At 53.4% G+C, this 17,364-nt stretch overlaps 1 protein-coding gene across 1 annotated transcript; it reads left to right on the top strand.

The window, feature by feature from the left end:
- Positions 1-3,073: 3,073 nt before the first annotated feature.
- GLMP (glycosylated lysosomal membrane protein) lies at positions 3,074-11,929 on the top strand. Its single transcript, XM_077841520.1, has 6 exons — positions 3,074-3,172; positions 6,111-6,368; positions 6,964-7,152; positions 8,444-8,662; positions 9,548-9,825; positions 10,330-11,929. The coding sequence occupies exons 1-6, from the start codon at positions 3,080-3,082 to the stop codon at positions 10,496-10,498; spliced, it is 1,206 nt and encodes a 401-aa protein (XP_077697646.1). The 5' UTR covers positions 3,074-3,079; the 3' UTR covers positions 10,499-11,929.
- Positions 11,930-17,364: the final 5,435 nt, after the last annotated feature.

The following is a 17,364-nucleotide window of genomic DNA, read 5'->3' as shown; positions in this document are numbered from 1 at the left end:
CTTCTCCTTTCCAAGACTGACTCCCTTCCCTTCTTTAAATTTCACCTTAAAACCCTCCCGTTCTCCTTCACTTACAGCCAAAGTCTCAAGCAGCATGTGTGAGTGTGCCTGAACAATGTCAAGAGAAGAGGGATTGCATTGTCAGAAGTGTTAGTATGTTCTCTCTCTCTCTCCCGCCTTTGGACGGGGCACACAAGCTCCAAGTTAAAGGCAGCAGGGGGAGAGGAGAATGCTCAGGGCTAAAACTGTCTTTTTTTTTTTTTTCCCATTGACTCATAGACTTTAAAGCCAGAAGGGACCATCGTGTTCATCTAATCTGACCTGCTGTATGTTGCAGGCCACAGAACATCACCCAGCCGCTCCTGTAAAAGACCCCTAAGCTCTGGCTCAGTTACTGACATCTTCAAATCATGATTCAAAGACTTCAAGTTACACAGCATTCACCATTTACACTAGTTTAAATGTACAAGTGACCCAGGCCCCATGCTGCAGAGAAACCCCAGGGGCTCTGCCAGTCTGACCTAGGGGAAAATTCCCCCCCCCCCTCCATCCCCTCCCCTGCAAATCTGGTGATCAGTTAGACCCTGAGCATGTGGTCAAGACCCACCAGCCAGACACTTGGAAAACAATTCTCTGTTGCAACTCAGAGGCCTCCCCAGCTAGTGTCCCCTCTCCGGCCATTGCAGATAGTTACTGCTGGCAGCCGCAGATCAGCTACATACCACATTGTAAGCAGCCTTCTCCTACCATCCCCGCCATAAACTTATCAAGCTCAGTCTTGAAGCCAGTTGGGATTTCTGCCCCCACTGCTCTTCTTGGGAGGCTGCTCCAGAACTTCACTCCTCTGATGGTTAGAAACCTTCATCTAAGGTCAAGCCTAAACTTCTTGATGGCCGGTTTATAGCAGTTTGTTCTTGTGTCCACATTGGTCTTAACTTAAATAACTCCCCTCCCTCCTTGGTATTTATCCCTCTGATGTATTTATAGACAGTAATCAGATCTCCCCTTAGCCCCTTTTGGTCAGGCTAAACAAGCCATGCTCTTTGAGTCTCCTCTCATAAGGCAGGTTTTCCATCCCTTGGATAATCCTCGTTGCCCGTCTCTGAACCTGTTCCAGTTTGAATTCATCTTTCTTAAACATGGGAGACCAGAACTGTGCACACTATTCCAGATGAGGTCTCCTCAGAGCCTTGTTTAATGGTACTAACACTTCCCTGTCTCTACTGGAAATACCTCGCCTGATGCATCCTGGGACTGTAGTAGCCCTTTTCACAGCCGCATCACATTGGTGGCTTACAGTCATTCTGTGATCAACCTGTACACTCACGTCTTTCTCCTCCACTGTTGCCTCCAGCTGTTAAGTCCCCAGCTTATAGCAAAAATTCTTGTTGTTAGTTCCTAGGGCATGTCTTTGCACTATTAAATTTCACCCCATTCCTATTACTCTAGTTTTCAAGGTCATCCAGATCGTCTCAAGTACCTCAGGATCTGGGCCAAAGTTCTTGCAACCAGAACGTAGGCCTTACCTACACATGTTGCTTAGTGCACGAAGGGACGGTGCTCAGATACTGTGGGGATGATGAGCGTGGTATAAGAACCTCTGTAGAATAGAGCAGACATAAGTTGCACCCATTTAACTATAATTTCAAAAATGATGTAGCTAAACCAATACAAATGCCCATGTGGACATGCTTAAGTCAGTTTACAGCTCACTAAGAGCAGTTTAGCTTGCATTAGTTTCAGTAAAATCAGGGCCACTTCTGTGTGTAGACAAAATGGTGTTGTCCGTGCATGAAGCTGAATGGAATAGTCCTCACATGCCCGTAGAGAAGCTGATCTACAGACTCCTTTGCTGTTATGCCTTGACAATGAATAGGTGGCTGATGGGCTGAGACCACTGTCCAACACTGTGACCTTGTCTCATTGTTTCCTTGTGCTCCCCTGCCTGGCTGTATTTACCTGGGGTCTCTTGCCTTATACTTAGATTGGAAGCTCTGTGGGCGGGGACCATTTTTTTGTGTTTGTACAGAACTTTGCACCATGGCGTAGGCTCCTAAGCACTGCTGCAATGCCAATAATACATAATAATAGGTCATGGTAATGGGAGACCATTGAAAGGGGAGATGTGGGAAGTTATTAGAGAGAATAAGTCCCCCCCCTTTCTCCCAATAAAGGTTGTATTAAATGCTTCACAGCTCACCCTCGATTTGTGTTGCAGCTACGGCGTTTCTGCCATGGAAATCTTAACAGAACGGAGGCATGGCAGCAAGGTCAGTGTGCTTGTCTTTTGCCACCCGTACATGGTACAGCTGTGGTGTTCCATCCCAGAGGTGGCTGCATTTCAGAGGTGGGGGGAAGGATCCTTGCAGATATACAGTGTCTGTCTACATTGCACATTACGCCCGGGCTCTGCCTCAGGTTTGAGCCAAAGCCCCCCCGCCCTTCCTTCTGCAAACAAATCCGTCTGACTCCAATCAGCAAGGACTCATGGCCTGGGGCGTGGGACCCTGCTGGGTGGGGGGGTTAGAGCCCGAGTCCTGCTGCGGCTCGGATCCGAGCCCGGTCGTTCTGCAGCGTGGATGCCGCTCAAGCGGCAGACCTGAGTCAGGAGGTCTGCGTAGTGCAGTGTGGATGCAGTAGCTCGGTCAGGAGAGCCAGGTCCAGCCCAGGCTTACAATGCAGTGCGGATGCTCAGGTGCGGTCTTGGAAACACCCAGTCCACGAGCTCGGGTCCCCAGACCCGGACTTACGATGTAGCGTCGACGTCCTCACGTAGGCCTAGATCTTGGGCCTTGTGGGAGGCAGGCTGGCTGTGAACCAAGCCCAGGCTCAGGGCCCTAGCGAGCTGGATCAACGCGCTTTGGGATGGCAGATGTCGACTAAACACCGGACCGTTAACTTTATGCGAGTGAGCGGTGAGAACAGCCTCATTTGGGCTACACCCCCCCTCCTCCTCCTCTTCTCCCCCCTCCCCTCTTTTCAGGCGGCGGCTCCTTTAAGAGGAGACAGCCCTGCCCCTTTAAGGGGGGACGAGCCGGGCGGGCGCACGTGAGGCGAGAGTTGCAACACAGTAGCCAGCATGCCGGCGGGAGGCCGCCTCCTGCTCCCCGGCCTGTGGCTGCTGGGGGGTCTCTCTTGCCTGCTGGCGGCCGCGGGGGGCGATCGGAGGCAGGTGAGCGGAGGGGACCCGGGGGCTCGGCTCCTTGGCCGCCGAAGCGGATTTAGTGGCTGTAGCCGCGTCTGGTGTCGGGCCCCGGGGACGTCCGTGCAAAGAGGGGAGCGATCAGCCGGCGGCGGGGGGGGGCTCTGCAGGCTGGGCTGGGCTGGGCTGGGCGGTGGTTTTGTTTTTGTGGGTGGCTGATTGGATTCATGCCATTAGCTCTACCTGCGTCCCCGTCCCCCCCCCCGCGCTCTTCCCCCGGTGTTTCTCTCTGTGCAAGTCTGCGACCGCCCTGCCTTCCCTCTGGCTGACTTTGGGGTTCGCTGTAGCCTCTGCCGAGTCCTAGAAAGGGAACAAGCTGCCCGGCCCTGGGGAGGAAGCTGGGGTGCAGGGCGAGCGCTGGCTCTCCAGGAAGCTGGCTTCTTACCCTGGCCCACCGGCTCCTACTGATCCTTCCCTACAGCTGGGCCAGAGACAAGCCCAGGAGTGAAATAAACCAGAGGCCTGTAGCTTGGAAGCCCCAAATAAGCAGCTTGAAGAAATGGGGGGGGGGGGGGGCAGAATCTCCCACATGCGGAAGCTTGGATCTGGGCTCAATACCCCTCTCTGGCTCTGAGGGGTCCCATAGCCTTAGGGGGCCCTTTCTGTGAACTGGGGTCTGGCCCAGTGTGGGGGGCTGGGGGGCTCAGAACCCTGCTAATGGCACCGCATGGGGGCCTGCCCAGTAGTAACTGAGGGTGTGCCCTCAGTGGGGAGACTCTGCAGAGAGAGGGCAGGGAATGCCTGGCTCGGGCAGACCCTGTCGGCCCTCTAGGGGGGTCCCAGCAGATCAGTATGGTAGTGAGTGCTGGGGGGATGTTGTCCTGCAAAAAGAAAAGGAGGACTTGTGGCACCTTAGAGACTAACCAATTTATCTGAGCATGAGCTTTCGTGAGCTACAGCTCACTTCATCGGATGCATACCGTGGAAACTGCAGAAGACATTATATACGCACAGAGACCATGAAACAATACCTCCTCCCACCCCACTGTCCTGCTGGTAATAGCTTATCTAAAGTGATCATCAGTTGGGCCATTTCCAGCACAAATCCAGGTTTTCTCACTCTCCACGCCCCCCCCCCCAAACTCACTCTCCTGCTGTCTTCTGCAGTTTCCATGGTATGCATCCAATGAAGTGAGCTGTAGCTCACAAAAGCTCATGCTCAAATAAATTGGTTAGTCTCTAAGGTGCCACAAGTCCTCCTTTTCTTTTTGTGAAGACAGACTAACACGGCTGTTACTCTGAGAGTTGTCCTGCAAGTATCTGGTCTGTGGCTGCAGTGGAGGTCGTCTGTTCTTGGGGCATATTCGTTCCTGTGTGTAGTTAATGAATAACACACACCCTGGTGATCACGGCCAGCTATCCGCCCTCTCTTCTCAGCACCCTCCTAGTTGTCAACAGCCGTCTGCTCTCCCCAACAGGCCTCTTACTCCTGACTCATGGGGGAATGACACTTGGTTAGAGAGTTCTGGCTTTCCCTGACATGCCCTTTCGAAGCAGGAAGTGGAACTGCTGAGCTGGTTCCTTTCTAAGCTTGCAGGCTCCGGGCTTGCAACTGTGGGGCATCTGCTTCTGCAAAGCGCTCTGGCTCCTTGGGACTTTACTTTTTAGTTTGATCAAGCTTGGAAGAAGGGAAACCTCTTCAATCTGCTTTACTTAATCCTGCCTTGGGGGGTGGAGATGAACTAGATCACCCCTTGAGATCCCTTCCCTTCCTACATTTCCGTGGGTCTAGGAAACACTGGGTTTGTCCCAAAATAACTGTTCGTTAGGGGTGCGATTTATTTTAACTTCTTTGATTTTCTTTTTTTAAAGCAATATAATTACACCAGTACAACCCTCCCAGTGTGGCTGCAGTTATGGTGTACAGTTGTGTACTGGTGTAAAGGTGCCTTGTACTGGTGTGACTTATTTTCCCTTCTCCTAGAGGAATAGCTATACATAATCCCATTTATGCTGCTTCCACACTTGTATGGCTTCAGCTATCCTGGGATACAACTTCTTTGTGGGTTTTGACAAGGCTTCATGATATGCCTGGGGAGTGTGTGTTTGTCTGTCCCGTGTAATCCGAGCATTGAAGCAAGGCCAGCAGCAAACCTCTTGATTCTTCTCCCATTTCCCCTGCATCAGAAAGAAACTGAAAATCGATGTCCTTCCCTTCCCTTGGTGGTTGACGTTCTGCTCCTTTTGGTCAGACACTTTGGCCGAAGTGAAGCACACAACAAAACCAGAGGCTGCTCAATGATGGGAGCTCTGTGTAGATGGCTTGGGTGATTCGATGTGTCTCTTCCACCTCTTAACATCTGGAGCCTTGTGTGCCAGACTGACGATATCTGGGGCAAACCTGATGGAATTAGGAGAAATCTTCTTGAACTGGGTTTAGTACCTGTGGGGTCCACTGTATTCAAAATGCAGTTGTGTGCGTTACAGTGGAATTGTACCTCACTCCTGTAGGAGGAGCAGGAGTGAAGCCCTCTCTGCTGGGGAAGGATGGCCTAGTGGTTAGGGAGCAAGCCTCAGGTCTCCCAAGCCTGGGTGCAATTCCCAACTCTGCCCCAGACTCCTTGTGTGAGATCAGGCAAGCCACTGAGACTTGCTGGGCCTCAGTTTCCCCCTGTCTGAATACTTCGCTACCCCACAGGCGGTGTGTGAGACTGAAGACGGCAAAGGTTTTCTTATGCCTAGATGCTGTGGTAATGGGTCCTAGACAGGTCGCTAAGACGTTGTATGGCAGCTTAATGGGCCCATATAATGCAGCGCTCCAGATCCCCGGTGGCCCTAAGGAATCCGACTGTCTAAACTTGTCCTGCTGCTGCCCAGCGGGGCACGTGCTGAGTGGAGTCTAACGAGCTCAGGAACGGTCTGTGTGAGTTAATAACGCCCTGCCCGCTCTCTGCCTCCCGCCGCCCAGGTGACCCTGCAGTACCTCCCTGGGTCGAACAGCTCCTCCGCCAGCCTCCTGCACGTGCGGGCCGTGGGCCGGAACGACACCCTGCACTACGTGTGGAGTGGAATCGGGGCGCCCACCGTGCTGCTGGTCTACACCCGGAGCGAGAGCAGCGCCCTGCACGTCAACTGGACCAAGCTCCTCTCGGCCTCCCCTGCCGGGGCCGTCTGGATCGAGCCGCCCGGCAGCGTCGTCTACTCCACCGCTGTCGTCTTCACGAAGGTCGGGGTGGCGGTGCGGGGGGGGGGGAGGAGGCTGGGTCAGAGTCGCAGGGGCCGCCCCAGGAAGGAGCCACCTACTTAGCTCCCGGCACAACTGGTCCTAGAAGGTGGCGTCCAACTCTGCCATGTAGGACATCCGGCTGCCCTCCGTTCGTGCCCATTTGCTGCCTGATTGGGGGGGGGGGGAGAAGAGCTGTCCCTACACAGCCTTCTCCAGTGCGCTGTCCCCCTTCCGTTTCCCGGGGTGGGGCGGGGGCACACCCACCGCTTCCTTTGGGGTGGGAACCCTGCTGTGGTTGCAAATTGGGAAACTCTGCTGCCTCTTAGTCTGTGCTGTGCCTTGAAATGTATGGCAGGAGGCAGCTCCTTTCTGGGGAGTGGGGGGAACAAGCCCCAGTGAGCATGCAGGTGGGATGAAAGGAGCGGGAGGGATTTGCAATGGAGGGTGCCTCTCAGTAGTCAGGTGAAATAGGTGGAACGTGCCTGGTGCCCTGCGTTGCCGAGGGGCTGGGGTCAAGTACGCACGTGCATGGTGGTGGGGGGTGTTTAAAGTCTCTTCCCATGCAAATCAAGGCCCCTCTCCCTCCTGCTTCCAGGTGTTCGAATACAACGGGACCAATGCGTCGGGACTCTCCAAGGGGCAGGAGGAGCCCTTCTACCCCTCCTATGACCTGGCTGGCTTCTCCTGGCAGATCGTGAACCAGACGGCCCTCATGGCCAAGTTCCAGGGGAGGAACACCGTGGACCCTGGCGGGACCTCCCACAATGGCACCATCTCCTTCCAGGTGAGGCAGCCCTCCCCCGCCTCGCGTCCTTCCCAGGGGAGGGGTCTGTTGCCGCTAGCCGACCAAGGATGTGACCCAATGTCCATTGAAAGTGAAGGGAGGCTTCCCAAGAGCTCTGGATAGGGCCCCTTGGGCCTTCTTGACTCTACCCCCTGTGCCATTGGATATATGCCACACGCTCTCCTGCTCTCTTACCCTCCAGGCACCCCTCTATGCACCTCTCCTGCCCCCCGCTGGGCTCTCCACTGCCTCTCCTCTGTTGCTGTCCACCCACTCCCTGTCCTGTGCTGGTGCTCTGGTCCCCTTCCCAGCCCTGTTTGCATTTCCCGAACAGCATTCTTCCCCCTACACACCCAGACATATATACCCTTCCCCTCACCTCTTCCTGATCAAGTAGGGGAAAGGGCCTCCTCCCTGAGCTCACAGCAGGGCCATGGTTAGGTGGGGCTGCGTTGGGACCTGCTTCCTGACTACCAGAAGCCACACACCGACTCCGCCTCCCCCCCCCCCATTATATCCCTCTGGGAATAGAACCCCGGAGTCCTGGCTCCCAGACTCCTGCGCTGTAGCTTGAGAGCATTTCCCAGAGGATGGACCACTCCTCACTGGTTCCCCAGTGGCCCAGCAAGACCCCAAGATTTCTCTGACCTTCTCCCAGCCCCCAGGACTATTTGGAGGAGGTTTGCAGGGTTCATAGATTAAGGAGAGGTGGGGTCATTCTGATCCTCTGGTCGAACCTCCTGTATAACACAGGCCAGAGAACCTTGCCCACCAATTGCTGCATCCAGCCCATAACTTCTGGGGGAGCTAGCATGTCTCCCTAAGAAAGACATCCAGGCTTGACTTAAAGGCTGGAAGAGTTGGGGAATCCTCCAGGGCCTTAGGTGCATTGTTATTCCATATATTATGTTATTCCAATGGTAACGCCACTGGGCTGGGTAATCTGGCAGTTTCATCACTGTAGGCTCCTGGTTGCTGTAGGGCATATGGAGCTATAAGGGGTGTCGTGACGAGTCCCCCATATCCTTGCTGTAACACTTGTGTTATGGTAGCACTGAAATTGGACCCCCTAGTGCTGCGTGCTGAACAAACACGATGCAGCCCCTGTCTGAAAGAGCTGACAACCTGAATGGACAAAGGAGGGTGTGAGGGGAAACTGAGGCGTGAAAAGGGGACGTGACTTGCCCAAGCTCACCCAGCAGGTCAGTGACAGCGCTGGGAGCAGACCCCATGAGTTCTGAGTCTTGGCCCGCTAGACTGTGCTATTCCTCTCGTATGCCTCCGCCTCCAGGTGACTGCCTACGAGGAGGGTGGCCGGGACGGCCCCCTCCCTCGCCTCCTGCACACCGCCAACAGCTCCAAGGTGGAGTTCATCATGGACAGCGTGGCTCCGCGCGGCAACAAGTCTCGCTTCCTGCTGGAAGTGGTCACGGTGGAGGAGAAAGGGGGGCACAAGAGGCTGCAGTCGGTGCGGTCCATTGATGATGAGTACACGCCCACCATCTTTGAGGTGAGGGATAGGGGGTGCTATGGTGCTGAAAGCCATCTAGCTGCCTAGACAGAGGCTGATTAGGAGCTCAGATACCATGGTAATGGGCACCATGTAGGAGCTGATATAGAATAGAATGGGGAGGGAAGAGGCTGGAGTAGGCGTGAATGTGACCCATGCTGGAGGTGTCCCATTCTAATAGCTGACACATATATTGAGGATAAGAGTCTACTACCAGTGACAGCAAGTGGAGTTCCTCCTTTAGCTCAAGTGGCAGAGGTGCAGGCCCTTGGTGCTACATGTTGCTAGTGACCTGAAGAGGTTGTGATGTTGGCAGGGGAGGACATGCAGGTTTAAGTCCAGCTTGGCTGGAAAACAAAACTTCCTGAGAAACGTTGCTTGTTTGGTTTGGAATTTTGTCTTTGGAGACTTTCCCAGCTGCTATAATTCTTAAGCTTCAAAGGTAAAGGTTAAGGTTAGCAAAGGGCCCTTCGCCTAATATTTGTTCCCACGGTGTTTTGTTTATGGCTTCTACAACCTGTCTGTGCTATTCAGGCTCTTAAGGGAAGTTTCAGCTTGTGGGGGGAAATCCAGGCACGAGAAAGTGAAGTCACTTGCCTGAGTCAATGCCAGAGCTGGGAAAGGAACCCAGGAGTCCTGGCCCTCCGCTTTGACCAGCAGAATGTGCTCTCCTGGGTTCTGTCCTTGGCATTGGAAGGAATCCTGGCTCTCAGCCCCCTCTTGCTCTAATCACTAGATCATGCTCCCTCCCAGTGCTGGGGACAGACCCCAGGAGTCCTTGATCCCAGCTCCCCTGCTCCAGCATGAGAACAGTTGGTCATTATGCCCTTGCTTTGTCTGCCGCCTTAACGTGTTGCTCTCTCTCCTCTGTCTGGGTGGGGACAGATGGCCCAGCTGGTGTCTGAGCCCCGCAACGACAGCGTCGGCCCGAGCTTCTTCCAGTGGAAGACGACGGCGTACGGCTCCAGGGATGCCAGCCGGGAGAACGCCATCCGCTGTCGCTACTACCCCCTGCAGACGGCCAACCGGACGCTGCCGGGGCCCAGCATCGCGCACGCCTACTTCGGGGAGGGTCTGGGCCACAGCCACAGCATCGCCGCCATCAATATCTCCTTCAGCGGCGAGGACGGGGAGGTCTACGCCGAGAAGGGCTACCTGAGCTGGTGAGTGGTACCTTCCTTCTGCTCCCCCTGCCTGTCTGAGTGGTGTCTCCCTGCCCCCCCCCAGCAGTGCTGTCTTCTACCCACTACCCTGCAGAGTGCTAGGTGCTGCCCATGTGCATGGATGGGTGCAGCCCCTGCCCTGGAGAGCTCCTGGCTGAAGGCCTCTGTTTGACTCTCGTTGCTCCCTGTGATTGGCTGCTGCTGCCCCACTCCCCCTCCCGACAGGCCTGTGGCTTGGAAAGGTCAGTCACTGAGCCCCATCTCTGCCTGCCCTCCAAGTAGCTTCCTGTGTCCTCCGCCACGGGCTACTTCAAACTCCACCCCGCTATCTCTGCACAGAGGGGGAGTGACTGGCCTGCAGTCTCCCAAGTCCAGTGCCTTAGCCCCAAGGCCATCCTCTGTCCCCGTTCCCGGGAGGAAGGAGGCTATGGGATTCGGCTGATTGGCCCAAACAGGCCTCTTCATCGCTGGCTAGCCTCTTCCTTTGCTCCCTGCCTCCACCAGGTCTGCCTTGCTCGGCTTCGGCACGCCCCCGAAAGACGCCTTCTCTCCCCTCGTGATGGCCATCGTGGCTGTGGCCCTGGGCACCCCCGTGGTGCTGCTGCTGGCGGGGGCCCTCGTGGTGCTGTTCGCACGGAGGAAGCGCCATTCCCAGTACGAGCCCATCAACTGACCAACGTGGGCAGGACTTGGAAACAGCTAGCGCCGGCCCCTGTTCTCTTGCCGGACCCTTGGGCTCTCCCAAGGCTCCTGAAGTGGCTGCTCCTGGGAACTTATTTATTAACTGCCATGGTTATGCATCCTCTTCTCTCTCGCTCTCTCCGTGGTCCTGACCCCTCGCCAATCCAGGCTCAGAGGGGAATAGTGCAATGATCTGCAGTGCGACCTCTGCACCCTGGATCCGGGCTCTTCAGAGCTTGGCATGGTGGGGTGGGAAGGAGACCCGGCCTGTATTCATAACTGTTCGGCTGTCTGATGCCTTGAGGATGGACTGATCCATTTCTCCCTTACTGCTTCTTAAAGTCTTTTAGAAGCAGTATCTGGCACTGAGGTTCTCCAGAGGGGCTCTAGAATACATTCCAGGGCAGGGCTGGGATCCAGCAGGGCCTGCCAGAGAAATGTGTCTCGTGGGGGGTGGGGGCGGTCAGAAGCATTAGCAGTTTCTAGTCCAGTGTCTAGCTTCTCCCTTCACTCCACCCATCAGCGCACCTGACTCGGCATTCACAAATGCAGAACCTTCCCATAGGGTGCTTTGCAAGGTGCTACCCAGCTTCTGGTTTCTAATCACTGCTCTTGTTTTAAACCAGCCAGTGAGGGATTGTGGCTCGGGGGGCAGGGCCGGTTGTGTTCACCACTGGGAGAAATGATCTTCTGTCTCCTTAAAAAGGAGAAACCACTAGTCGCCTTCTCCCACAAGGAGACATCAGGGGCTGGGTCACAGAAGGCAACACGCCTTTGCTGTATAAATCACCAGCTTGTGAGCTGATCAGCAACCTACTTACACCCCCCATGCCACCCACTTGAGTGTTCGTAAAGTCCCCGATTCCCTGGAGGGAGAAGCTGGTGTCTCACAGCTCTAACACTCGGCCGTATGCTCACCAGTGAGGCAATCTGCTGCCCGTGAATTCAAACCGTATCTGGGACGGCGAAAAGATTGCCTTTCGCCAATAGGGCGGAGGCTTTTCAGAACGAGCTAATGACTTTGGGGTGCGTCAGTGTTAGGTGTCCAACATGAGCCCCCTCAAAAGGGGCCAGATCTTTTGTCAGCGGGTTGGTGCTTGGCCCTGCCTGCAAAACGGGGCCTCTTCAAGTTGGGACTGGTGATTTTTTTTTTTTTTTTGGTCACCCTTTTGAAAATCATGGCCTGAAAGGTCTAATTCTGAGTGTCCAGCACTCCCCCAGCTTGCAAGTTCCAGATCCCACTGTTGTTACACCCTTACTCTCACTCTGCTGAGTTTGCTCAGAGGAGCCAGCTCTGAATGTTACTTGAAATCTCACCCAGCGCCTCACTGTGCTCTATTTAATTCACTCTGTGTTTTGTGAGTTGGTGGCAGGTTTTCTTCAGATGTTTCTATCTTTGATCTGCCTTTTGGACCAATTAAAGAATATTTTTAAGACCTCTGTGCCTTTCGGTGGCTTTGTACATCTGTAGGGCCAGGCTGTTGGTACACGTATATTCGAGTGGTGCCTGGGACCTTGGGCTAGCTGCTGTGTGAACACCGAAGTAGACAAATTCCTGCCTCACAGATTGAAATAAATTGTCATGTGTCCTGCTCGACCAGGACAAACCATTGGGGACAGCAAGACCCAGTGGTCAAAGGTCATTCCAGCTTCATTGCAGGAACGTCCACCTGGGATAATGGTGAAGATAGTAAAAATTATTAAAAGGGAGTAAGTCTTCACTGATTTCCCTATTGAAAGGGAAATGAAATCCTGGTTTCTTTTCTCTAGTGCTGAATGGGTCCTCAGCTCTCTGGTGGCCTATTTTAATTCAACTAGTTTTACAGTTGAGGGCTTCTGGCTCTTGTGTGGGTCACAGTGAAAAGCCAATCCCATAAGATCTCCCAGGTGAACCCGGCTTGGCTGGTGCCTACATGGCAGACCGGTAGAGGAACTGGTCGTGGCTGATTTGGTGTGGTGGTCTGATGCAGTGCCCCCGCTGGGGGTTAGGTGGGATTGTGTTGCTGGAGGGATATCTGCTCAGTGAAATGAATTGCCCCAGGTCATTTTAAACATCAAAGATGGCTTTTGGGTACGAGGGCAGCCATTTAAAGTTAGTGTCCCAGCCAAATTCCAGAGATTTGGAATTTACCTTTCTCCCCGCAGTCTCAGTTGGCACCGGATGTTGCTCCCCTTTCTGGCTTACTCTTTACTGTTTCTGTGCTACAGTGTTCCGCCCCAGAACTGGCTGCATTTCCCCAGTGGAAGAAATAATTCCTCGGTCACGCCAATCTGTTTGTGATCAATTTTTAATGGTTGCCAAATAGCTTAAGGTGCCAGGTAGCAGAGTAGCAGCATTTCTCTCTGCCTGGGTTTGATCTACGTTCATCCTGGTTGCTAACAGAGCAACGTCTGAGTCCGCTCCCCCCTAGCAAGTGACAGCAAGATGCTGGAGAGTAGAGAATCCAACTGAGCCTGGCCTAGCTGCTGGCTCTGGGCCTGAGAGAACTGGTGTCTTAGCTGGTACAGGTTATGTCCAGATCTCAAACGAGGCATGGGTTTGCCAACTGCTCTATTAAGCGTTATTTAGTGCTATCCTGCCTGCCGTGTCACGTGAGATGACCCAACCTCGGAGAAACAGGTGAGTTAGCAGTCACGTTGGCTTGGGTAAGGCCCTAGAGGGTGGGCCCAGTGTTTGAATCCATACTCTATGGCTGCAGGGTGGTTGGTTGAGAGTTTCTGGTCCAGTCCATTTCTAATATAAACAGTTCTTGCCTTTATGACAAGGGATCAGTTCTGGCTCCATGCCTCCAGCTGTCTTTGGGGCGGGGGGGTTGGGGACTGTCTGTGATGTATTGCACACAGGCCTAGAAGTGTAAAGGGGAGCAGAGAGAGCTTTAGCATGGACGGCACTGTCCCTGTCTGGGATGAACTTGTCCCGTCCTCCCCAAGCTAATTATTTAATGGGACAACGGTCTGCTGTGTATATAAATAACAGTAATAACCTCTAATGCTATCTCGCTCTTTTCACCAAAGGAGTTCAGTGTCACTATCTCCACTTTACTGATTGAGGGGGGGGACTGAGGCCCAGAGAGGGGAAGTGACTTGCTCATGGTCACCCAGTAGGCCTCAAGCATTGCTGTGACAGCGTGGTGCAGATGTGCTCTAGTGATGAAATCCTGTCTTCTGGTACCACTCACGCTGAGTTCCCAGCAGCCAGGGTTTCACTGCAGGAGCGTGGGTGCGGTTGCACGGCACTGTAGACATGGAGTGTCTAACCTGTGGGACTTTCTGCTTCAGGACTCCAGCTGGATGATTCTTAAAAAGACAGGATTGTGTGGTGCTCGGCTCCAGTGTTGGTTGCAGATCAAATCCCCCACACTTGTGCTGAGCGTTCATGGGCTTTGGAGCTGAACCTGCCACCTTTGTGATGTTTCTGTATCTACGATTCTGGGCTAAAGCAACCCCAACCTCTTGCTGCAGGGTTGCAAGCCTGAAGGAGTCAGGAATTCCACACTGCTGGTGGTTTCATCTTCCTCGGGCTGTTCCTGCAGATGAGACCAGACCAGGAGCCTGTTGCAGTTTGGATGATTTTTTTTTTTTTTTTCCAGGCTGCTTGGAAGAACGGTGGGAAGAAACCTTTTCCTGTTGGGAAATGGGGTTTCACCAACACAACTTTCAGCAGGAAAATTTAAGCACTATCTGTGTCTGCCTAAGCTACCGTGGTGCCTCCTGCCCTTGTTCTCCCTAAGGAGTCCCTGACTGGACTATGTCTCCCATGATTCACTGAGCAGCATGAGACTGCAGTGGTTCATGGGAAATGTAGTCTAACCAGTGAACTGAACCCACAGGCAAGCATGAGTCCCAGAACTATAACTCCCATCAATCATTGCAGCCTCTCAGGAAGGCAGAGAGCTTAATATCAACCCGCAACAATTAGACACTTGCAAATGGGAATTTTTTTAGAACTCTTTAGACTGGATACTGAGATAGATGGACCATTGGTCTGACCCACTATCCCCATTCTTATGTTCATGAAAAGTTTTGAGACTGTTTTTCCCCCAGTTCAGCCTGGAAACAGATACAGACATACTGGAATTTCCTGCAGGATAGAAAGCCTGATTATTTTTTTTAAATCTGCTCCGCTCCTTTTATACACGAACTTCCAGGTAGTTCAAAGTGACTGAACCAAGTTACACAACTTACGAAAGTAAAAGGTCCTTTATTTATTTATTTTCCCCACTGACATAATGCAAAAGCAATCCCTCCCCTACTTGCTTTCTCTTAGGCCCCCATCCAAAGCCCTCTGCAGTCAAGGGGAACTCATCTGTTACTGACACGCGGCGTTGGATTGGCCCACATCCATCATTACCCCCTCCTTTGGGAGAACCATTCACCCTTGACAAGAATGTTGCAGCTGGTGTATCGCAAGTGACGCATGAACAAGAAAAATAAATTTGAGGCAGGGCCTAGTCGCCCAAAAAGAAAAAAAAAATCCTTTGAGGCTGTGGTAGGTGCCAATTCTTTCCTGCATATGAAATGCCTCTCTAAGAGGGAGGGACAGCTCTTCGTACACAACACTGGCTTGCCTACCTGGCAGCCTGCAGCTTGCGTAACACGCTTGCAAAGGAATGCATGGAAGCCTAGGCTAGGTTTTAGCCCCTAACTTTTACCAGGCAGGCTGTGAGATCAGTGTTTATAGGACAAATATTGATGTCTCTTTAAAGTGTGGTGATAGACCCAGGCCAGTTGGGTACAGCAGAGTGGTAGAAGGCAGATATACTGGCCACTGGATTAGCAGTTTTCTGTTTCCTGACTGACCAGAGCAGGGGCTATTCCAGGCTCAGGAGAACACCTGACTCCAATTAACCTGCAAAGAGTCAGGTGAGGTCATTAAGGTAATATGAACACCTGACTCTAGTTATGGCCCTTCTGATACTATAAAAGGGCTCACTCCAGTCAGGCTGAGGAGAGCCAAGGGAGAGGAAGTGCAGCCGAAAGGCTGGTTAATGAAGACACCCTCAAGCCCTCGGTAAGGGTGAAGAAGCAGGAGAGCTGTGGGGAAGTGGCCCAGGGAAATGTAGCAACTCTGGCAGTGAAAGGTCGGCTGCCAACAGCTGCTACCATTAGGGCCCCTGGGCTGGAACCTGGAGTAGAAGGCAGGCCCAGATGCCCCCCAACCCACCACTACAGAAACACCTCGTGGGAGGGGAAGACAGGCCCCTGTCAGGACAGGAGGCAAAACTGTTCTGGAATAAGCCCTTAGGGACAACAGAGACTGTGGGAGTTCTCTCACCAACCTCCTTGCTGGCTTATGATGAAAAGGGCTCAGTAGACTGTAACTCTGGCCCTAGAGAGAGAAGGGCTACGTGGAGGGTCGCAGTGAGCCACTGAGGCTAGCATAACCTGCCTGGAAGCGCGGGACCCACAGGGCCAAGGTCGGAGCTCTGCCAGAGTGTTTATATAAAAAAGTGGAAGCTCTTTTTAAAAGAACAGAGTTGGCTAAAACCAGCCTTTGGAAAAACAAATGTTGGCATGATTGTAAGCAGTAGAATTTTGTTTCAATGCTTTAAGGCTGCAGCTGGTGCCTTCTGTACCCTGCAGGTTTTTCTCTAGCGCCTCTCAACCATAGGGTGGAAGCCCAGAGACACCTACCCCCAGGTAGATGGCAAAGACCAAGATTTGCAAAAGCGATAAGGGACTTCGGGGTGGGGGGAGGTGCTCATTTGAGCAGGTGCGATGGGGAACAGGGCAGCTGCGCGGTTTTCCCATTCCCACAGGACCTGCAGCCTGGCACTAGTGTTCGTTCACTAACAGCGCTGACGGAAACGCTTGGACAAGGCTGCTGCTGGGTGGCAATCGCGTGGGTGCCCAAAGCTTCGGGGGTACGAGAAGATCATCGTTGATGGATGTAGACTGAACAGCCAGGCAGTCTTAAGGACCTAGCTAGAGATTGCATGGTACTTGATCTGCAGGGAGGCTACAGAATTTGCCCTGAGGAAGGGGAACACAGGAGAGGGAAGGCCATGACCAGCAGGAGCTGCTGCAGGGACGGAATGACAGAGGGGAAGACGGGCAGGGTGGAGAGAGAGAAGCAGAGATCGTAAAGGGGATCCTGCTTTCCCATTGAACACCCAGTCTGAGACCTCCTTAAAAGGGCCTGATTTTCAGAGGGTGCCTGCTTGATCTTTTCTGATAGTGGGGGGCCTCTAAGGGGACTCAGACAACCTAAAACGCAATTAAAAAAAAAAATCTTAACCTGAATCCCCCCCTGCTTCTGGCCAAATCAACCTCCTTCCCTAAATTGTCCCTCTGAAATGCACACAGACCATAACAGGCTCTGTGGTGCTGCTGTGTTCCAGCCCAGAGGTGGCTGCATTTCACTGGTGCCCTGCTCCTGTCTAGAAGAGGTTGCAAAGCTGCCATTGATTTTGCTAGAATGGAGGATGGGCGGGAAGTCGAGCACTTGGAAGGCACAAAGGGCTTAGGTGTGAATCTGGAAGGTTTCAGGGGTTCTGCTGTGGGACCCTCCAGCTTGGGTTTATTCTCCACCATTCTAAATGCTGCGCCCTGGAGCATGTTAAGGGGAAAGTGGTTAATGTCCCCCATCGCGTAGGGAGTATCGCTGGGACGCTGAACGGCGGGTCGCTACTCCAGCTCGGAAGGACGTGGCGGCAGGGAGGAGAGAAGCGGGTCTGAGGCATGGCCGGCCCCGGGGAAGAGATCAGCTCTCTGAAAAGGGGTGAGATGGACAGGGTTAGGCCAGTGCCCACTCTCCAGTCTCAGGATCCACTGCTGCATTGGTTTCTGAAAGAATGGCAACCAGGTCTGTTTAGTAACCGCCCCTCACTTTTATCTAGTGCTTTCCATCCCGAGAGC

This window comes from Eretmochelys imbricata, chromosome 24 (assembly GCF_965152235.1).
Source record: "Eretmochelys imbricata isolate rEreImb1 chromosome 24, rEreImb1.hap1, whole genome shotgun sequence".
Lineage (NCBI taxonomy): Eukaryota > Metazoa > Chordata > Testudines > Cheloniidae > Eretmochelys > Eretmochelys imbricata.
This window is presented reverse-complemented; position numbering and strand designations above follow the sequence as displayed.